At 41.7% G+C, this 24,145-nt stretch overlaps 1 protein-coding gene across 3 annotated transcripts in view; it reads left to right on the top strand.

The window, feature by feature from the left end:
* Window positions 1-24,145, top strand: part of SPATS1 (spermatogenesis associated serine rich 1) — a 48,328-nt gene that overhangs the window by 1,295 nt on the left and 22,888 nt on the right. For all 3 annotated transcript variants that reach the window (XM_044291737.1, XM_044291736.1, XM_044291738.1), the window contains exons 2-3: window positions 6,168-6,306; window positions 7,551-7,675. In XM_044291737.1, the coding sequence (XP_044147672.1) occupies window positions 6,168-6,306; window positions 7,551-7,675 (264 nt within the window). The remainder of the gene's footprint in view (window positions 1-6,167; window positions 6,307-7,550; window positions 7,676-24,145) is intronic.

Here is a 24,145-nt window from a genome sequence, read left to right as displayed (position 1 = left end):
AAAGCTAACTTCGGTGACGCATATGCTCGAACATTAGTAGTCTATTACGCATTTCTGAGTCAGTTATTGGGAGCTGTAGTAGCCGGATATAATAATGCAGACAGTAGTGCGGTGTACCACAACTGGTGGTGCGTGGTCACCTGTCGGCGCTGGGTGGCCATCCGCGGCCGCTTAAATGTGAGTATTTAAGGAAAAAGCCCCCCCTCCCGATGAGGCAATATATTGAGGGCCGCATACACATATGAGAAGGTTAATGACACCATGGTCTTGCAATTCATGAAAGATCTGTTAGATATATTGCCGGTGGAGGGTACAGGAGAAGGTGCAAGCCGCGCACTGACCGCATCTGTATATACCTGTCGGTTCAGCTTCGGATTTTGACACCATCATTTATGCGAATAAACAAAGTTTCAGGTCATAGACGCGAGACAAGCAAGATCGCAAATACCTTCGTGGAGCCCATACATTTTACAGTAGGACGGAGGCTATATTGTTAACTAAGTTTACAAAAGTATCGGGTTTGGATACAGCAATCCATAGGTGACAGTCTGATATGTTGGGGTAGACAGTTCTAGAGCATGGCGGATGCACAGGATACATCTTGGAGATGATTGTGAAAAGAATAGATAAAAGAAGAAGAAGGAGGTCTTGTGAGGATCACAGATTATGTGTGGAAAGGTCACAGATGTATGGAGGGGGCAGATCATGGATGGTCTTGTATGTCATAGCTAATGTTTTGTACTGGATTTTATGAGCAATGGAGAGCCAGTGAAGAGATTTGAAGAAGAGACAGAGGAGTAACATGGGGGGAGGTGGAGTAGTCAGGTTGCAAACTTGAGGATTGATTGGAGGGGCACAAGAGTGTTAGATGAGAGTGGAGTACCTCAGAACAGGGTTACTGCAAAGGGTTAATTGCTATGATGTTAAAGGTGTATTAGACTGGCTTATTCTCAGTCAGTTCATCGTTAATGGGTTTTTCGCAGGAACGCTCGTTAACGATGATCCGGCAGTTTTTATTATTGCCACCGATTTCTGGATGAACGAGCAAACGCTTGTTCATCGGGCAACTGTGATTTTTAAGCATGATCGTGATTAGACAGGACAATCTGCCGCCTGCAAACAACTAGACAGTATGGGGACAAGCGATGGCATAACGATCGTTCCTCCTCATGTTGTGGAGACAATCACTGCATGTAAGAGCAGCGGTCTCCTCCTCTAGCGAGCAGGCATTGCCAGCAAAGAACACTTCCTTCCCAACAATCGTCTGCAGAATCGGGCTGTCTAATACAGACTTTACATTGCTAAGTTAATTGTATGGACAGACAATTAATGGTTAACTTTTTGGCTGATTGTGTTGAGTTGTCAGGAGATGGACTTAGGTGTGCCCTCTGTTTAATTAGTCAACTCAGTTGAGTTCTAGCCAGGCGACAGTGCAGACCTTAATGTGCAAGCTCCTCAAAGCTACATCCAGGATCAGAAAACTCTTATCTGTGACAATTCTACAGCCAAGAAAGCACCTTAACCACCAAAGTGCTCCTGAGAGAAGGAAGTTAGAAGGTCTAGAACCCCCAAGGCCATGCATTGGAGTCAGGCAGCAAGGCACCGTGCACATTTATGGCAGAGAGACCTTTCTGCTGTGAGAGGGAACATTGCTAATGCACCCTTCCAGATTTTGAGATGTTTTTGATCACCTTATCTCACATCTGCACCCCTCAGCACAGGAAGCTTTCCAAGAGTCTCATTGCCTGGACCAAGGTTCTGCAGAGAGTCTTTTGAGAGAGACAGATAGGAGTGCTACAACCCTCATTACTGATGCTATCCATACGTTACCATTGGAGAAGAATTGCACTGTGCTTTCAAATTGTGCCTTGTTTTTACTAGATGAACTACTACTCACATTTTTCACTTTCATAAAAACAGTCTTTATTTATTGGAATCAACTGGCCTGGTTCCTTACTCCACCATCAGCTTGCCACTACAACTATATTTTTGCGGCACACTTAAAGAAACATCCAACACCAAGAGTGGTCAAACTCCCCAACTCCAGGGAGAGCCCTGAGGAGAGAAAGAGGAGATGCAGGAGATGAGGGAATGCACCAATGTTTGAAGACTCCTGGTTGAGGAATGTGCAGACCTAAGAGATAGTTTTGAACTGGTGGAAAAGGCTTGGATGTGTGTTTGGAAGGACACAGAAGAATCAAACGTTACCAAAGGCAGCAGAATTGTGGAACCAGGGAGAGCATGCAGCCATTGACTGTGATAGATGGGTCTGTTGGGGGGGGGGGGGGTGACAGTAGGGGTCACCTGAGAGGGGGGAATAATAATTCTGTTTTCTCTATTTTAAGTTTCAGAAACCAAGAGAAGTAGAAGGAAGATATAGCAGATAGACACTGAGGAATTCTGGATCATAGGGAGGGAACATCTGGACCAGAGGTTAGGCCTCTTTCACACGACCGTATGGCTTTTTCAGTGTTTTGCAGGCCATTTTTTTCCAGATCCGATTTTCCGTTTTTTGTTTCCGTTGCGTTTCCGTTTCGGTTCCCTTTCTCCGTTCCGTTTTTCGGTATGGTATATACAGTATACAGTAATTACATAGAAAAAATTGGGATGGGCATAACATTTTCAATAGATGGTTCTGCAAAAAACGGAATGGATACGGAAGACATACGGATGCATTTACGTATGTGTTCCGTTTTTTTTTTTTTGCGGACCTATTGACTTGAATGGAGCCATGGAACGTGATTTGTGGGCAATAATAGGACATGTTCTATCTTTCAACGGACAGAAAAACAGAAATACGTAAACAGAATGCATACGGAGTACATTCCGTTTTTTTTTGCGGAACCATTGAAATGAATGGTTCCCTATACAGAACGCAAAAAACGGCCCGTAAACGGTAGTGTGAAAGAGGCCTTAATTTGAGTGTCATCAGCATAAAAGTAATAAACTAAAAGCCACAGAACTCTATGAGCTGTCCCAGGCCGAAGATCTGGTCATTGTTATTCCAACAATCTGGATCCTGGACAATTTATTTTCATCCCAAAAAAATGAACTTTATGATGTATGAGCTTTTCAGACTTAGAAAATCACCAGATCTACATATAAAACTTCTCATAGTATGGGTCTTACCATCATTTGGCCGTTTCTTAACATAAACTGCTTTGCCTGCCAGTATTTTTTGCAAATCTGCAAATTTGGAAGATTTAAAGTAGCTGACATAGCAAATTACAATATAGGCAAATGTCAGTATCTTAAAGGGAATCTGTCACCTATTTTGACCATATAAAACCGTTAACATAGCAATGTGCAATAAAGTACCTTCATTCCAGCATGTGTCCTCTTTCTTTTATTCAACTTTTCATTCAGATGAAAAAGCGATTTTTCTGATATGCAAATGAAGTCTCAAGGTGCCTAGAGGGGCGTTATTACTCTGCTCTAGTGCCCAGTAACGCCCCCCTGCAGTGCCCAGCGCGCCTTTCTTCCAAGCCCAGCACGCCTCCTAAGAAAAAAAATGTACTCCCACATATTTGCCGAACGGCGCCGCCCCCTCCACTACGTCATTTATTTATTCACTGCACCATCCTTGCTTCATCCTCTATTGGCCTCCGAAATCCTGCGCAGGCACAGTATCGCTGAGTGCCTGCGCCTGTACGATACTCCTGCTCCAGAGGGCAACAGCCTCAATAGTGTCACTGGGCATGCGCCGAGCCCAGTGATGTAATCAGAGCACTGTTGCCCTCAGGAGCAGGAGTATCGTACAGGCGCAGGCACTCAGTGATACTGCGCCTGCGCGGGATTTCAGAGATCAAGAGAGGAGGAAGTAAGGATGGTGCAGTGAATAAATTAAATTACGTAGTGAAGGGGGCGGCGCTGTTCGGCAAGTATGTGGGAGGACATTTATTTCTGAGGAGGCATGCTGGGCTTGGAAGAAAGGCGGGCTGGGCACTGCAGGGGGGGCGTTACTGGGCGCTAGAGCAGAGTAATAACGCCCCTCTGGGCACCTTGAGACTTCATTTGCATATCAGAAAAATCGCTTTTTCATCTAAAAGAAAAGTTGAATAAAAGAAAGAGGACACATGCTGGAATGAAGGTACTTTATTGCACATTGCTATGTTAATGGTTTTATATGGTCAAAATAGGTGACCTATTCCCTTTAAAGTTCACAAAGAATTGGACCAGTGGAAGTGGAAAAAAATACATATTTTATACAGGGTGTAGATTTTTGTAATCATGTGTTTATATCATATGCAGTATGTATAGAGATATATACACAGACATAGATTAGATAGATAGATAGATAGGCAGTTAGGGCTGTATTAAAACAAGGCATATGAGGGCACTTGCCTAGGGTGTCAGGAAGGAGGGGGGGGCAGTACTTGTCAGAGAATTCTAATTATTTACATTGATTCTTTTATCTTAGTGCTGCTACCAGATAACTGCTTGAAGATTTGACAGTAGTGAAGAAGGAGGGGGCAGGGCCTTAGCAGACAACTATTTGTCACACATACAGAAGCAGAAGTACAGCCATGGGTGTAGCTAAAGGCTCATGGGCCCTGGTGCAAGGGTTCAGCTTGGGACCCCCTTCCCTCAGTGCCTTGTAGCCAGGGGCTGGGAAGCACATAGTCTTCGTGCTGCCTGGGACAAAAATATAAATGACATCCCCCCATGCCAAATTCTCTACCTAACTTGACCAGCATGCACTTTCTTTAATACTGGTGTCTTCTTATGCACCACAATGGTCTTTAGACCCCCTCAGGCACCTGGTCCTGGTAGCGACTGGTACCTCTGACCCCCTTTAGCTATGCCCCAGAGTACAGCCACAACAGCCCCAGCTACTGCTATAGGGGGGCTCAGCAAGTGTTCTGATGCTAGCTTAAATCAAACAATGCACTGATGCGGTCTGGTCCTGGCACAGAGTGTGAACTTTAGTGCAGGGCAGCAGAAGATCCTGGAAACATACAAGTGAAGGTTCCTAGACAAGCTGCCTAGGAAGAGTGGCAAACAGGGTGGTGACTCCTATTTGGGAGATTTACTGTTTATTGCCACCTGTAGTTTCCCTGGCCCTGGACACCTTCAAAGTAGCGTAGGAGGTGCCAGAAGGGTCCTATCCAGGAGTAGTCTGTACCTCTGGGCTACTCTACCTATCACACCAGAAATGTCCTACAATACAAGCAGACATTTCAGCAATGCACATCCTCCATGTGTAGCTTCAGTGTAAAGGTTTAGTCAATAATTGGTATACAGTACCTTGAAAAAGTATTCATACCCCTTGAATTTATCCACATTTTTTTGACGTTACACCCACAAACTTAAATGTATTTTATTGGGATTTTATGTTATAGACCAACACAAAGTATGTGTGAAGTGAAAAGAAAAGGATACATGGTTTTCAAAATATTAATAAATACAAATCTGAAAGTGTGGTGTGCATTTGTATTCAGCCTCCTATACTCTGATTCCTCTAAATAAAATCGAGTATGACCTATTGCCTTCAGGAGTCACATAATTAGTAAATAGAGTCCACCTGTGTGTAATTTACTATGGCTGTTCTGTGGAGGCCTCAGAGGTTTGTTAGAGAACATTAGTGATAAAACAGCATTATTAAAATCCAGGAACACACCCAACAGGTCAGGGATAAAGTTGTGGGGAAGTGTAAAGTAGGGTTAGGTTATAAGAAAAATATACCAAGCTCTGAACATCTCAATCCATCATCTGAAAATGGAAAGAGCATGGCACAACTGTAAACCTACAAAAACATGTCCGTCCACCTAAACTGACAGCCTAGATAAGGAGAAGACTAATTAGAGAAGCAGCCAAGAGGTCATGGTCACTCTGGAGGAGCTGTAGTGATCCACAGCTCGGGTTGGAGAATCTGTCCACAGGGCAACTATTTGTCGTGTACTCCACAAATCTGGCCTTTATGGAAGAGTGGCAAGAAGAAAGCCATTGTTTAAAGCAAGCCATAAGAAGTCTCCTTTGCAGCTTGCCACAAGCCAGGTAGGGAGCAGATCAAACACGTGGAAGAAGGTGCTCTGTTAGACAAAAAGTTTGGCAACATAATATTATGGGAAGTCATTTGAATAACCTTTTTTATCTGACCAGTTGCACTATTAAAATAATAATAATATGACTAATAATAATATTTTTACATTCTTATATCTTTACAGACTTTTTAGAAAACTGTAATAATTTACTACATCACGACTGCACCTGCAACCCAGAAGAACCTCATTTTAATTCTGAAGAGGAACAGCATGACAGAAATGCTTTCCCAATTATTCACTACAAAAGCCCTACCTACCCTAAGTAAGTTGCGTTGTTTTTTTACATACAATTTTAATTTCACTTTTTTGTCTTGAATGAGACCATGTTTATACCATTTGTTGCCTACTTCTTGCTATCATCTATTTAGTAAGTTGTGAAGTAGATTCAGGTGAAAGACACTGGAGGTTCATATCACATGTGTAAGGAAATACTACAGTCACCATTCAAAACCACAGCTAGCAAACTCAGAAACTGCTACCAGTATTCCTTAACCACTCAAGTTGGTAGGAAGATAAGACTACCCCTATGTTTTTCACCAGAGCCTGCCACAAGGCCAGATGGAGTTGGCTGCTATGGACCCAGGTTATGTCTTTGGAGTAAGGTAGCAGAAAACTGGTGCTAGCTCCCTAGAAGTAGACCTTCCAGAATGACCGGGGTGGAAAGAGTAGTTGACAAGCAGGGACAGAACCAGGGGAAATGGATAAGGACTAAACAGCAGATGAGGAGTTAATCCAGAAACTAACAATAATCAAAATACCAGGTGAATCAGCAGAAAGCAATACAGCAGACGAGAGGATAATCCAGAAAACAAACCATGGTTGGTGCACAGAAGTTTACCAAGCAGATCTAGAGCTCAAGTACAAAGCACAGCACAGGACACATATTTGCAATCACCATCAGCTGTCCAAGACTCACTAGCAGACTTAAATACCCCTCCTATCTCTGGCTTGCCTCCCAGTCTCACAGGTCGACCAGCCACTCCAAACGTACATGGAGTCACATAGAGAAATGTTTGCATAGGTGTTATACACACAAAACGGTAGCAGATTTTTAATAAAGACTTTTTACAGACTTACATACATTTTTTTATTTTATTTCAGTGACACAGTAATAAAGAAAATTGGTTGAATATTGGGACATACCATTTAAGTCAAGTAAAAACTTGGCCCAGGGTATGTCTTAGTTAACAATTCTGGAGGATCTCTTTTTATGACTTTATTTTGTGCCATTCCTGAAAAAAAATGCTAATTGAGGTATGCAAAAACAAAAACATTAGTGGTACAAAATTGGCAGTTAAAATATGGGATTAAGCATAAAACAACAACACATAACAAAATAAATAGGGTAGCCCATGGCAAAGAATACAATAATGCACCAAAAATACATCTGATTGAGAATGATTGTGATGTTATATGGCATCCAATGGAGAAGGCCTCTGTAATGTGTAATCTGATGTAATCTTAAAGGAAATAATACACAACCTACTTTCCTGTTGTTCTCCACAGCTGTGATCTAGACTGGAAACCTTGCATCCGATGGCTGCCTTCACCTCGATATTCAGATGCTCCTCTGCCTCATATAAAGGACGTTAAATTCCCAGAACGAATTAGACTTCAACGATCATATCCAAGTAAGTACAATATGAGGAGCCTAATGATTTTTTAATATCCTCATTGTTTGACCACTGAAGTGACCTCCTATCTCATTGGGTATGACTATGATAGATGGAGTAATCTAAGCAAAATAATGAAAGAGGTATTCTTATTTCGCACATAAATGTTACACTCATTGGCAAAAAAAATAACGCACCCAGATAGACATGTTAGATTGCTTCAAAACTTGTCAAGCAGATATGTAAAGGATGTGGTCCAATTAGACACTGCATAAGACATTTTGCTCAGTTGACAGACTTTGAGAGGAGGTGCATCATTGGACTGAGAAAAGCAGTATGGTAATTTCAACGGATAGCCGCCATCTAAGCTGTTCTGACCTAGCTGTTAGGAGGTGTTGGAAGCAGTGGTTGAGTGAGGGAATGCACATATGGCAAACGGATAGCCCAAGACAGACCACCAGTAGAGAAGATATTTTGATCTTCCAACAAGCACGAGCAGCTCCCACAGTTTTGTTGTCCACCATCCAGATAAAGGTAGCACATTCATTATACACCTTTGTTTGTCATGATTCCCATTACGTGTCCTGCCATTGACAGACAGCCACCATCGCCTTCATTTGCAATGATGTCACGAATAAGAAACCTGGACTGCTGCGGACTGAAACCGTACTTTAATGATGAATCCAGGTTCTGTTTGGGATCCCATGATGGTTAGGTTTGACTATGGAGGCCTTGTGGGGAGCGCTTCAAGCCATTCTTTGCTGTGGGCACATTGCCCCAACAACTACTGGTGTAATCAGGGGAGCCTTCACAAACAACAGTCGGTCACCCCTAGTAGAGATATGAGGGACACTGACAGGTCAGTGATAAGTGCAGGACAGATAATGGAAATAGGATGGAATGGTCACTCTTATATGGAAATATAGGACACTTTATTAAGCATATACGTTGAGATTATGTGCAATAAAATTACAATAAAATATTACAATTATAATAAAAAACTTAATCAAAAATACAATATAAAATGGACTAAAGCAGATATTAAATGGGTGCTGATGGTTCCCAATAAACCCCTCTCTGTCATCCAGACTAATCAAGTCCCAAATGCGATGACTCTATCAGCTTGCAGAGATAGGTTGGTGCAAAAATCAGCATCCGTTTAGCTGAAAATCCAAATGGTTGCAAAATACATCACATATATATTTTTTTTGTATATAATCCTATATCAATTAAAACGAATATTCCACCCTCGGGTCTGTAAGTCTCTGGATTTTAATTGTTCACTGATGTTTGAACACAATTTGTTCCGACGTCTGTATCAAAGGCTGCTGCAAAGACTGATTAAATAGTGTCAGTTTTGCCTACTGCTATTTGTTTGCAGTCTGCTGTTGTTTCAAGTTGTAACAAAGAATCTTCACTTGAATAACCAACCATGGTTCGTTTGATTATGCGATACTTCTAAGTGTAGTACCCACTACTGTGGGCTTACCTTCATCCGCGCTGTTGGTCACACCGGGACTTGCAGCTGAGCTCTCACTCCGTTGAGTCTGCCGGCGTCCCGGCTATGGAGCTGCTCGTGTCCCACGTGTCCCTCACAGGTGATGTTAGAGCCAAGTCCAATGTGAGGATCACGGACCTTTCTTTGCTGGTGCTGTAAGATGGCGTATCGCAATCTTCTGAGATAAATGGGTTCCTTTTCTTTATAGTGCACTATGTTGAATAGGAAAGTGGGGTATTCATCCAAGTTTTCTTTACGGCAGACGCATTTCGGGGAGACGCTTCCCCTTCCTCAGTGGCATACCCCCATTCCATAAATCAATGTAATTTATACCCGATGGTGGTTTTTCAAAAAATCCGGGCTGGATCCGGAACTATAGTTTCCAAAAGCTGGTCTGGAATTTTTAGATTCCATTTCAATACATTTATTCCAATTTCAATGGATTCTATCCTGATATATTTTACTTCAAAAACTTATAATCTTCAATGTGGATTCTCATTTTTCTCATATATGCTATTATTGTCATCTATTTATACAATGTGTCTAAAAACAGAGTAAAATCCATTTAAAACAATAAATATATATATATATACACTCAAGGCAGTTTTCCCAAGCTCTACATCGAGGGATTATTCCTCCTCCATTGAAAATCTCTCAAGAAAACATATTTAGCCAAAAAAACGAGTTTTTTGGGGAGATTTGATGTGTTTTCTCACCTATTATTTCTCTACCATAGTTGTGGTTCATCAGGGGTATTTTCTATATAGAATCTTCTATTTTTTAAGCCAATAACCAAAAAACGCATATGCGGTTTCAGTGCGTTTTTTCAGGATTCGGTGCGTTTTCTCTCTTATTACCTTTATACCATGTAATAAGAGAGAAAACGCACCGAATCCTGAAAAAACGCACTGAAACCACATTGATTTATGGAATGGGGGTATGCCACTGAGGAAGGGGAAGCGTCTCCCCGAAACGCGTCTGGCGTAAAGAAAACTTGGATGAATACCCCACTTTCCTATTCAACATAGTGCACTATAAAGAAAAGGAACCCATTTATCTCAGAAGATTGCGATACGTCATCTTACAGCGCCAGCAAAGAAAGGTCCGTGATCCTCACATTGGACTTGGCTCTAACATCACCTGTGAGGGACACGTGGGACACGAGCAGCTCCATAGCCGGGACGCCGGCAGACTCAACGGAGTGAGAGCTCAGCAGCAAGTCCCGGTGTGACCAACAGCGCGGATGAAGGTAAGCCCACAGTAGTGGGTACTACACTTAGAAGTATCGCATAATCAAACGAACCGTGGTTGGTTATTCAAGTGAAGATTCTTTGTTACAACTTGAAACAACAGCAGACTGCAAACAAATAGCAGTAGGCAAAACTGACACTATTTAATCAGTCTTTGCAGCAGCCTTTGATACAGACGTCGGAACAAATTGTGTTCAAACATCAGTGAACAATTAAAATCCAGAGACTTACAGACCCGAGGGTGGAATATTCGTTTTAATTGATATAGGATTATATACAAAAAAACTTTTTATTTATGTGATGTATTTTGCAACCATTTGGATTTTCAGCTAAACGGATGCTGATTTTTGCACCAACCTATCTCTGCAAGCTGATAGAGTCATCGCATTTGGGACTTGATTAGTCTGGATGACAGAGAGGGGTTTATTGGGAACCATTTAATATCTGCTTTAGTCCGTTTTATATTGTATTTTTGATTACGTTTTTTATTATAATTGTAATATTTTATTGTAATTTTATTGCACATAATCTCAACGTACAGGGAGTGCAGAATTATTAGGCAAGTTGTATTTTTGAGGATTAATTTTATTATTGAACAACAACCATGTTCTCAATGAACCCAAAAAACTCATTAATATCAAAGCTGAATATTTTTGGAAGTAGTTTTTAGTTTGTTTTTAGTTTTAGCTATTTTAGGGGGATATCTGTGTGTGCAGGTGACTATTACTGTACATAATTATTAGGCAACTTTACAAAAAACAAATATATACCCATTTCAATTATTTATTTTTACCAGTGAAACCAATATAACATCTCAACATTCACAAATATACATTTCTGACATTCAAAAACAAAACAAAAACAAATCAGTGACCAATATAGCCACCTTTCTTTGCAAGGACACTCAAAGCCTGCCATCCATGGATTCTGTCAGTGTTTTGATCTGTTCACCATCAACATTGCGTGCAGCAGCAACCACAGCCTCCCAGACACTGTTCAGAGAGGTGTACTGTTTTCCCTCCTTGTAAATCTCACATTTGATGATGGACCACAGGTTCTCAATGGGGTTCAGATCAGGTGAACAAGGAGGCCATGTCATTAGATTTTCTTCTTTTATACCCTTTCTTGCCAGCCACGTTGTGGAGTACTTGGACGCGTGTGATGGAGCATTGTCCTGCATGAAAATCATGTTTTTCTTACCTTGCAGACTTCTTCCTGTACCACTGCTTGAAGAAGGTGTCTTCCAGAAACTGGCAGTAGGACTGGGAGTTGAGCTTGACTCCATCCTCAACCCAAAAAGGCCCCACAAGCTCATCTTTGATGATACCAGCCCAAACCAGTACTCCACCTCCACCTTGCTGGCGTCTGAGTCGGACTGGAGCTCTCTGCCCTTTACCAATCCAGCCATCTGGCCCATCAAGACTCACTCTCATTTCATCAGTCCATAAAACCTTAGAAAAATCAGTCTTGAGATATTTCTTGGCCCAGTCTTGACGTTTCAGCTTGTGTGTCTTGTTCAGTGGTGGTCGTCTTTCAGCCTTTCTTACCTTGGCCATGTCTCTGAGTATTGCACACCTTGTGCTTTTGGGCACTCCAGTGATGTTGCAGCTCTGAAATATGGCCAAACTGGTGGCAAGTGGCATCTTGGCAGCTGCACGCTTGACTTTTCTCAGTTCATGGGCAGTTATTTTGCGCCTTGGTTTTTCCACACGCTTCTTGCGACCCTGTTGACTATTTTGAATGAAACGCTTGATTGTTCGATGATCACGCTTCAGAAGCTTTGCAATTTTAAGAGTGCTGCATCCCTCTGCAAGATATCTCACTATTTTTTACTTTTCTGAGCCTGTCAAGTCCTTCTTTTGACCCATTTTGCCAAAGGAAAGGAAGTTGCCTAATAATTATGCACACCTGATATAGGGTGTTGATGTCATTAGACCACACCCCTTCTCATTACAGAGATGCACATCACCTAATATGCTTAATTGGTAATAGGCTTTCGAGCCTATACAGCTTGGAGTAAGACAACATGCATAAAGAGGATGATGTGGTCAAAATACTCATTTGCCTAATAATTCTGCACGTAGTGTATATGCTTAATAAAGTGTCCTATATTTCCATATAAGAGTGACCATTCTATCCTATTTCCATTATCTATCCTAAACTTTGAGGGGTGACTCAAATTTTGGTTTGGAGCACCTATCCTGAGAGAATAGAGGTGAGCGGATCCCTTTCTTTGAAAATAAGTGCAGGACAACCTGCCACCACATGTGTTCCTCTCATGGCAGGGCTTCTAAATGGCATTATTCAGCAGGATTATGCTCACCACACACAGCAAGGGCTTCCCAGAAATGTCTCCACCAGATTACAAGACTTCCTTGGACTGCCTTGTCACCTGATTTATCACTAATTTAGCATTTATGGGACCAGCTGGGACCCTACCTTCAGCAACTTATGAGTGTACAGTAGGGATGAGCGAACTCGAACTGTATAGTTCGGGTTCGTACCGAATTTTGGGGTGTCCGTGACACGGACCCGAACCCGGACATTTTCGTAAAAGTCCGGGTTCGGGTTCGGTGTTCGTCGCTTTCTTGGTGCTTTTGTGACGCTTTCTTGGCGCTTTTTGAAAGGCTGCAAAGCAGCCAATCAACAAGCGTCATACTACTTGCCCCAAGAGGCCATCACAGCCATGCCTACTATTGGCATGGCTGTGATTGGCCAGAGCACCATGTGACCCAGCCTCTATTTAAGCTGGAGTCACATAGCGCCGCCCGTCACTCTGCTCTGATTAGCGTAGGGAGAGGTTGCGGCTGCGACAGTAGGGCGAGATTAGGCAGATTAACTCCTCCAAAGGACTTGATTAACTGATCGATCTGCAGCTGTGGATCATTGAGCTGCTGATCCTCAATTGCTCACTGTTTTTAGGCTGCCCAGACCGTTTGTCAGTCACATTTTTCTGGGGTGATCGGCGGCCATTTTGTGTCTTGTGGTGCGCCAGCACAAGCTGCGACCAAGTGCATTTAACCCTCAATGGTGTGGTTGTTTTTTGGCTAAAGCCTACATCAGGGTGAAGCTGTCACACCAAGTGCATTTAACCAGCAATAGTCTGTTCATTTTTTGGCCATATACAAAATCAGGGGCAAGCTGCGCCTGTCACCAAGTGCATTTAACCCTCAATGGTGTGGTTGTTTTTTGGCTAAAGCCTACATCAGGGTGAAGCTGTCACACCAAGTGCATTTAACCAGCAATAGTCTGTTCATTTTTTGTCCATATACAAAATCAGGGGCAAGCTGCGCCTGTCACCAAGTGCATTTAACCCTCAATGGTGTGGTTGTTTTTTGGCTAAAGCCTACATCAGGGTGAAGCTGTCACACCAAGTGCATTTAACCAGCAATAGTCTGTTTATTTTTTGGCCATATCCCAGTCTAATTCTGTCACTAAATCCATACCGGTCACCCAGCGCCTAAATACTAGGCCTCAAATTTATATCCCGCTAAATCTGTCCTTAGTGCTGTAGCTGGGCGAGTTATTTAGTGTCCGTTCAAGCACATTTCTTGTTCTGGGTTGAAATACAATTCCCAATTTAGCAATTTCATAATTTAGTGGTTTCTGCTATATCAGAGCTATTTGAAATCTATCCCTAAAAGGGTATATAATATTCAAGGTGCACATTGGGTCATTCAGAATAACTTCACACACACCCGCTACTGTGTATTTCCAAGTCTAATTCTGGCACTAAACCCATACCTGTCACCCAGCGCCTAAATACTAGGCCTCAAATTTATATCCAGCTAAATCTGTCCCTAGTGCTGTAGCTGGGCGAGTTATTTAGTGTCCGTTCAAGCACATTTCTTGTTCTGGGTTGAAATACAATTCCCAATTTAGCAATTTCATAATTTAGTGGTTTCTGCTATATCAGAGCTATTTGAAATCTATCCCTAAAAGGGTATATAATATTCAAGGTGCACATTGGGTCATTCAGAATAACTTCACACACACCCGCTACTGTGTATTTCCAAGTCTAATTCTGGCACTAAACCCATACCTGTCACCCAGCGCCTAAATACTAGGCCTCAAATTTATATCCAGCTAAATCTGTCCCTAGTGCTGTAGCTGGGCGAGTTATTTAGTGTCCGTTCAAGCACATTTCTTGTTCTGGGTTGAAATACAATTCCCAATTTAGCAATTTCATAATTTAGTGGTTTCTGCTATATCAGAGCTATTTGAAATCTATCCCTAAAAGGGTATATAATATTCAAGGTGCACATTGTGTCATTCAGAATAACTTCACACACACCCGCTACTGTGTATTTCCAAGTCTAATTCTGTCACTAAACCCATACCTGTCACCCAGCGCCTAAATACTAGGCCTCAAATTTATATCCTGCTAAATCTCTCGTTAACGCTGTCCTGTTGTGGCTGGGAAAGTTATTTAGTGTCCGTCAAAGCACATTTTTTGTTCTGGGTTGAAATACAATTCCCAATTTAGCAATTTAAAAATTTAGTGGTTTCTGCTGTATCAGAGCTATTTGAAATCTATCCCTAAAAGGGTATATAATATTCAAGGTGCACATAGGGTCATTCAGAATAACTTCACACACCCGCTACTGTGCATTTCCAAGTCTAATTCTGTCACTAAACCCATACCTGTCACCCAGCGCCTAAATACTAGGCCTCAAATTCATATCCCGCTAAATCTGTCGTTAGTGCTGTAGCTGGGCGAGTTATTTAGTGTCCGTTCAAGCACATTTCTTGTTCTGGGTTGAAATACAATTCCCAATTTAGCAATTTCATAATTTAGTGGTTTCTGCTATATCAGAGCTATTTGAAATCTATCCCTAAAAGGGTATATAATATTCAAGGTGCACATTGGGTCATTCAGAATAACTTCACACACACCCGCTACTGTGTATTTCCAAGTCTAATTCTGGCACTAAACCCATACCTGTCACCCAGCGCCTAAATACTAGGCCTCAAATTTATATCCAGATAAATCTGTCCCTAGTGCTGTAGCTGGGCGAGTTATTTAGTGTCCGTTCAAGCACATTTCTTGTTCTGGGTTGAAATACAATTCCCAATTTAGCAATTTCATAATTTAGTGGTTTCTGCTATATCAGAGCTATTTGAAATCTATCCCTAAAAGGGTATATAATATTCAAGGTGCACATTGTGTCATTCAGAATAACTTCACACACACCCGCTACTGTGTATTTCCAAGTCTAATTCTGTCACTAAACCCATACCTGTCACCCAGCGCCTAAATACTAGGCCTCAAATTTATATCCTGCTAAATCTCTCGTTAACGCTGTCCTGTTGTGGCTGGGAAAGTTATTTAGTGTCCGTCAAAGCACATTTTTTGTTCTGGGTTGAAATACAATTCCCAATTTAGCAATTTAAAAATTTAGTGGTTTCTGCTGTATCAGAGCTATTTGAAATCTATCCCTAAAAGGGTATATAATATTCAAGGTGCACATAGGGTCATTCAGAATAACTTCACACACCCGCTACTGTGCATTTCCAAGTCTAATTCTGTCACTAAACCCATACCTGTCACCCAGCGCCTAAATACTAGGCCTCAAATTCATATCCAGCTAAATCTGTCGTTAGTGCTGTAGCTGGGCGAGTTATTTAGTGTCCGTTCAAGCACATTTCTTGTTCTGGGTTGAAATACAATTCCCAATTTAGCAATTTCATAATTTAGTGGTTTCTGCTATATCAGAGCTATTTGAAATCTATCCCTAAAAGGGTATATAATATTGAAGGTGCACATAGGGTCATTCAGAATAACTTCACACACACGCTACTGTGCATTTCCAAGTCTAATTCTGTCACTAAATCCATACCGGTCACCCAGCGCCTAAATACTAGGCCTCAAACGCAGCCGCCTGTCTACAGCCAATGTGGACAAGCTGACGTTCATAAAAATGAACCAGGCATGGATCCCACAGGATCTGTCCGTCCCTTGTCCAGATTAGACATTAACTACCTCCCCTTAACCATATATTATTGGACTCCAGGGCACTTCCTCATTCAATCCTATTTTTATTTTCATTTTACCATTATATTGCGAGGCTACCCAAAGTTGAATGAACCTCTCCTCTGTCTGGGTGCCGGGGCCTAAATATATGCCAATGGACTGTTCCAATGTTGGGTGACGTGAAGCCTGATTCTCTGCTATGACATGCAGACTGATTCTCTGCTGACATGAAGCCAGATCCTCTGTTACGGGACCTCTCTCCTCTGCCTGTGTGCTGGGCCTAAATTTATGAAAATGGACTCTTACAGTGGTGGGTGACGTGAAGCCTGATTCTCTGCTATGATATGAAGACTGATTCTCTGCTGACATGAAGCCAGATTGTCTGTTACGGGACCTCTCTCCTCTGCCTGGGTGCTGGGCCTAAATATATGCCAATGGACTGTTGCAGTGGTGGCTGACGTGAAGCCTCATTCTCTGCTATGACATGCAGACTGATTCTCTGCTGACATGAAGCCAGATTGTCTGTTACGGGACCTCTCTCCTCTGCCTGGGTGCTGGGTAGTGTTGAGCGCGAATATTCGAAAAGCAAATTTTTTTCGCGAATATCGCAACTTCGCGATTTCGCGAATATTTCGAATATAGTGCTATATATTCGTAAAAACGAATATTCGTTTTTTGTTTTTTTCCCCCCCCCACAAAATTACAGTACACATATAATTGATTGTTTCCCAAAGGTCCAACAGCTCAGATCTTACTCACATTGCCTAGAAAGTGATTGAGGCGCGAATCTTCGTAAGGCGATGTTATTAGCGCACATGCGAATATCGGCACGTCCCAGAACAGAGGCAAAGGGCTTTGCATTCATACATTAGTGAATTGAGTTGCGAATCTTCGTAAGGCGATTTTATTAGCGCACATGCGAATATCGGCACGTCCCAGAACAGAGGCAAAGGGCTTTGCATTCATACATTAGTGAATTGAGTTGCGAATCTTCGTAAGGCGATTTTATTAGCGCACATGCGAATATCGGCACGTCCCAGAACAGAGGCAAAGGGCTTTGCATTCATACATTAGTGAATTGAGTTGCGAATCTTCGTAAGGCGATTTTATTAGCGCACATGCGAATATCTACACTTGTCCCAGAACAGAGGCAAAGGGCTTTGCATTCATACATTAGTGATTGAATTGAGCTGCGAATCTTCGTAAGGCGATTTTATTAACGCAAATGCAAATATCTACACTTGTCCCCAGAACAGAGAGGCAAAGGCCTGTGCATTCATATAGTATAGCACCATATTCGCGAATACGTAGAACTTCGTAAAATTCGATTTACGAATATTCGTATTTTTTATTTTACTTTCCACCTTACAGATTACATTGATCTGTACTCTGTCAACTACTGTCATCACCCCCCACTGTATCTCGATTGATTCCCAAAAGTCTCACATTCCCTAGAAAGTGATTGAGGTGCGAATCTTCGTAAGGCGATTTTATTAGCGCACATGCGAATATCTACACTTGTCCCAGAACAGAGGCAAAGGGCATTGCATTCATACATTAGTGATTGAATTGAGTTGCGAATCTTCGTAAGGCGATTTCATTAGCGCACATGTGAATTTTGCATAGCATATGTATTATGCGATAATTCGAATTATCGCATATGCGAAATAATAACGAATTTGAATAATCGCGAATATTTTACGAATATTCTTTCGAATATTCACAAAATTTCGCGAATTCGAATATGGGACATGCCGCTCAACACTAGTGCTGGGCCTAAATTTATGACAATGGACTGTTGCAGTGGTGGCTGACGTGAAGCCTCATTCTCTGCTATGACATGCAGACTGATTCTCTGCTGACATGAAGCCAGATTCTCTGTTACGGGACCTCTCTCCTCTGCCTGTGTGTGTGCTGGGCCTAAATATATGCCAATGGACTGTTGCAGTGGTGGCTGACGTGAAGCCTCATTCTCTGCTATGACATGCAGACTGATTCTCTGCTGACATGAAGCCAGATTCTCTGTTACGGGACCTCTCTCCTCTGCCTGTGTGTGTGCTGGGCCTAAATATATGCCAATGGACTGTTGCAGTGGTGGCTGACGTGAAGCCTCATTCTCTGCTATGACATGCAGACTAATTCTCTGCTGACATGAAGCCAGATTCTCTGTTACGGGACCTCTCTCCTCTGCCTGGGTTCCGGGGCCTAAATATCTGAGAATGGACTGTTCCAGTGGTGGGTGACGGGAAGCCAGATTCTCTGCTATGGAACCTCTCTCCAATTGATTTTGGTTAATTTTTATTTATTTAATTTTTATTTTAATTCATTTCCCTATCCACATTTGTTTGCAGGGGATTTACCTACATGTTGCTGCCTTTTGCAGCCCTCTAGCTCTTTCCTGGGCTGTTTTACAGCCTTTTTAGTGCCGAAAAGTTCGGGTCCCCATTGACTTCAATGGGGTTCGGGTTCGGGACGAAGTTCGGATCGGGTTCGGATCCCGAACCCGAACATTTCCGGGATGTTCGGCCGAACTTCTCGAACCCGAACATCCAGGTGTTCGCTCAACTCTAGTGTACAGGATCTACAGGCCCGGCTGTAACATCTGTGAGCAAATGTGCTGCAGAATACCATACAGAACCTGTATGCCTCCATGCCCAACCGTATATCATCTTATTTCCAGGCCTGAGGCCATATCTCATCTTGTAACCAGGCTAGAGGCCGTATCCCATGTATCCAGACTAGAGGCAGCACAATAAAGTCCTAGAACCTTTTTTCAATTGTACAGTTTTCCTTAATAAACTTATACATTTTTTTTTCAGTGAGTGTATTTGCTCTATTAATTCCATTTTAGAGTGCAAAGAAATATCTGATTAATTGCTAAAGGTTTTGCTCTATATTTAGAGCACTCTAATTCTGGAACTTTACTAATATGATGTTTTCAGAGGTTTTATTATGACTGCATTTCCCTTTAAAGGGATATATAGGGGGTCATTTACTAACCAGAAATACGACTATATATAAACATCCTTTGTGCTACAATCTGCAAATTTTCCCCGCTAACGCCAGGTCTAAAAAAGTGGGCGCGGTGTGGCCGAGGAAGGGGAAAGGCCAGTAGGCCCGTTTCATTTACCATTTTGTACGCCTAGTTTAGACATAGAAAATGGTCTAAATGTAAGACAGCAAGGAAGCTTTGGCTTGCTTGTCAGCCAGGTCCCTCCTCCAGTGCCAGTAGTACCAGTGCCTTCAGGTTTTTTAAAGCGTCAATGCACATGCCCTAATCTTCACCAGCCAACGGCTGGAGAACTGTGAATATTTGGGTACAATTAAATAATTTATTTATAGTTCTCATAGTAAGATGTGTGGAAGTATAAAATAAGTGTGGCGATGAAGAAAGTTAAAAATAGAAGTATAGTTAAAAGATTTAGAAGTTATAAGTAATGGGTGATCACCACTGGGTAATGAGTACCCTGTAAAATATCAAGAAAAAAAAATTATCAAGAAAAAAATCTGGAAAAAAGTCTTGGAAAAATTAGTCTGGAAAAAATAAGTCTATAGAGTCTTTCATAAACTGTTTTCCATATGATGGTGGCCACTGTTTAAAAGATAAAATTGCTAAAAGATATCTTATATGATGAGGTAGTCCTTTGTAGAGGTAAAAAAACGCTGAGCAGAGGAAGATGACTCTGTTTGTATAATCTTGTGAATGTCAGTCGCCGCACAGTCCAGGATAAATATTGCACTATTTTAATATGTTTCTAATAAAGCAGTAGGCATGTGCATATGGCTATAATTCTTTAGGCAATCTAGACTGTTATTGTATTCGTATGCCAAGCTGTGGAGGGAAGCGGAGCTCTGTGCCTGAGTGCGGCGTCCCGCACTGTCTCTGGCTACAGAGGTCACTTACCCTTCCTAGCGCTGGTTGTGTTTCGTCCTCCGGCAGTGATCGGCGGTTCCTGGAAGGCTGTGTAGGTTCAATCCTGTTCAGAGTCGATAGCGTCCCTCGTGTTGCCTAGGACGCTGGGGGCGTGGTTCGCGCGTCTGGTGGATGACGTCAGCGGTCCCGTGATCGCGAACTTTTCAGAGTTTGTTCTCCGTATTCCTCCTGCTCTGTTTCAGGTGATGATTGGTACAATAATCCTCAGCTTCTTAAACGCGTTTCGGGACGCAGTCCCTTCATCAGTAAGTGGAGGATTATGGTGGATGCTGTGGTATTTATAGGGCAGCAGTAATCAACTCATTTATTAGCTAATTCTCATTATCAATAAAGTTGATGCGCTCAATTAGTTACTTTTATGCCCATCTTATTTGGCATATTCAGTTTGAAAGAAGGTGAAAATTGAAGTGATAGAGATAATGAAATGGAAGTTAGACTGGAAGGATCACAAATATATATATGTTGTATGTAGGGGTGGGAATGATATAAAAGCATAGGTGGGGATGCCTGATTGGGACCAATCACTCCTCTGATAAGGTGGTTATTTTTATAGGTCAGTTAATTTTATGGGTATTCTGATTTTGTCTTTGTTTTGCCTGTCTCGTAGGTCAAACACCTTTATTTTGGTGATGTCAGGGAATAGCTTATTTGGTTGGATATGTCTCAGATGGGTTTCTATAATATGGGTATTTGTTAATTAGTAGTATTTATGGTATTTATTAATTAATAATATTTAATGGGTGGAGGACTTGTTTTAATTCCGGATGTAAAATCGGTCTATTTTCTGTTTTCTAATTGTGATTATACAGTGGTCCTGGTGTATCCTACTAGTGGACATGTAGTGGTCCTGATGTTTCCTAGTTGTAGGCACATAGTAGGATGGGCCCATTATACTGCTGGTCCGTAGTGTAAAAGACCCAGCAGATATTTCGGGTTTATCATCCCATATGTACCAAAAAAAGGGAAAAAAACACAACATGGACTATAGCAAAGCACGGGATTTCATATTTTAGATTTATGTAGTGTGGAGAGATGATGTTCGCTAGTTCTGGTATAGGGAAGTAGTGGTTGTTGATGCAGATTTTGATAAATTATTTTTTTTGTGGTTTTTTTTGTGTATCTCGTACAGTCTTGAGGTTTTCTAGTGTTTATATTATAATTTTAAATATTCGTATATTTACATTGTGGTATGTCATGGTATTTCCTGATTATTGACATATAGTGGGGGGTATCCATTGTATCACTGGTCCGTAATATGATAGACCCAGTGGCTGCCTGGATTTGCCTTCCCTGTAAATTTCCAAAGGGGGGGGGGGAGAGAAAATGCAAATCTGGATACGGCGAAAGGAAGAAAAAAGCCTGATTTGAATTAAGGCATATATTAACCTATGAGTCTAGTATGGTGTCAATATAATAGGAGCGCCCAAAATTTGGCGCATATGGAGCTTTGTAAATATGATGGTGATTTGAATATGGTGAGGCTTGGGGTCCTAATAGATGTTAGTTTCTCCTTATAACTTCTCTCTTTGTTTCATGTATAGGGCTTGTCGATTATGCTTATAGGTGGTGTAGTTGCTATTGAGGGGCGGCCGCTCCCCAAGGGGCAACCGGAAGGATTCATAAGCCACCCTTTTAGAGGAAACTAAAGATCTCCATCTCTGCATTCAATCCGTTCGGCAGAACAGAATTAAACTCAAAGATCCTCCTAGATTCTATTCTAGACATTTTATGTATAAAATTGCCCCCTCTCCAGTCTTTTTTTACTTTTTCTAGTGCTGTATATTTTAATCCGGTTGGGACTTTTTTCCAGATTTTTTCTTGATATTTTTTTTTTCTTGATATTTTACAGGGTACTCATTACCCAGTGGTGATCACCCATTACTTATAACTTCTAAATCTTTTAACTATACTTCGATTTTTAACTTTCTTCATCTCCACACTTATTTTTATACTTCCACCCATCTTACTACGAGAACTATTATTTATATAGCGCCACCATATTCCGCAGCGCTTCACAAATTCATAGGGTTCATATACAAAACAAAAGTAACTGGCTAATATACAACTGAAACACTAGGAGTCAGGGCCCTGCTTGCAAGAGCTAACAACAATAAGGTTCTTATCTTTGCTAGATCCCTGTGAAGGTGTGTTGTTTTGTTGTCTGCCTGACCTCTGCCCTTTCCGGACTTTGATTCTCCACTGCCTGACCTGTGCCTGGTTTATCATTCTGACGCTGCCTAACATGACCTGGGTTCTGTTTCCTGTATTCACACAAACCCTGCCTGCCCTGACCTTAGTCCGTTACTGACTATGGTTTTGCCTGATCCTTTGCTGCCCCGCACCGGTGTCTCTGACCACCATGAGTCAGCTACCAACTACAACAGAACTATTTCAGGAAGTAGCAGTCTTGTGGTTCCCTGCAGCAAAATCCAGAGCTTTGTATAGGGGTTAAAGGGTAAGTACCAGGGGACCACCAGGATAACGCCCATAGGTATACATCTATCCCAAAGTCAAACTGTTTGGATTGGCACACAATTCGGAGTTCCACACCCCCCTCCATAACACATATGGACATTATAGATGGGGATATCTCTGTCAAGACTCTCTCTATGAGATAGAGCAGGGAGCTGTACAGCAGATGATGGCTAGAGTTTCCAGGAACCAGACCAGCATTCAGCTACTCACATAGGGACTTGTCTTCATGAGTCAACTCACTTTGGAAAGGTCAACAGAGAAAGTGGGTGGTGGAGGCCCCCCAGATCCCCAAAGTGATGGAGGACCCAGGATGCATGCCTCATGTGCCTCTAAGAATCACAGAGTATTTTGCATTTACGGTGAGGGCATGTTCAGATGCAGAGTACTTTTTCTTTTTTATTTATAGTTCATGGAATTCAAAAGTTGTCTATTTGCAGCAAAATTTTCAACTTTGTCATTTTATCCCACCCTCACCACTTTTGAAAAGTGGTGTCAAAGTGAGTGTGGTTTGCTATCCCACTTAGTTTAACTGCACATTAATCACTGCTTAGCAGTAACATTTCTAGACAGCTTAAAGATGCACCATGGTGTAATGTAACCAACACAGCAAGTTAAAGCAAGTGTCTAGCAGTGGATCAGATACAGAGTAGTGTTTACACTGACCTCTATGAGGATAAATAGAGGCAACAGTGTGGCCACTCGAATTCAGTGGAAGGTGTATTGCTATAAAAGTGTCAACTTTAGTAGTGGCACCATTGTCAATGAATCATAACCCCCAGTACAGGAATTATATAGTGGGGATATTCTGAATGAATCATGCAATCACCGTTAAATTACTGATCCCGAAATAAGGCTAACTGCAGAGTACTTATAATTGACCAGAGAAAAGTTGGTTGTAATATACCAACCGGTGTTCCTCACACAAACAAGTAAATACATCATTACCTCTATATGAATAGATATTTTCTGTGTAACCCACAGACAAAGAGATGCTATAATAGGTTGTGAAAGCAGCAACCAGGCGTAATAATAATTGTCTCACATCTCACTGCAGCTGAAAGTTTTAATAGTTTTTTTGTGTTTTCTCCTCTATATGTTTGTAAGTCAAATTAAAAATACTAAAGACATGATTTTAAATGTTGGTTAGGGACCCCTAAAGGGATTTTTGGTCCTATAGACCATTACAGTATAATGAAATAATATCCCGAGGGTCTCTAAAAGGGACTGTGTGAATAAATATGGAGAACATTTCGCCAACTCAAAGTCAAAGCAAAACTAACTTCAAAATGTCCCATAATGATACTTTCCTCCCTATGAATTGTGCCAAGTACCACCTATAGTGCAGAATGTCTCTCCC

Source organism: Bufo gargarizans, chromosome 4 (assembly GCF_014858855.1).
Source record: "Bufo gargarizans isolate SCDJY-AF-19 chromosome 4, ASM1485885v1, whole genome shotgun sequence".
NCBI lineage: Eukaryota > Metazoa > Chordata > Amphibia > Anura > Bufonidae > Bufo > Bufo gargarizans.
Note: the sequence above shows the minus strand (reverse complement) of the source record. Positions and strands in the feature narration are given on the sequence as shown.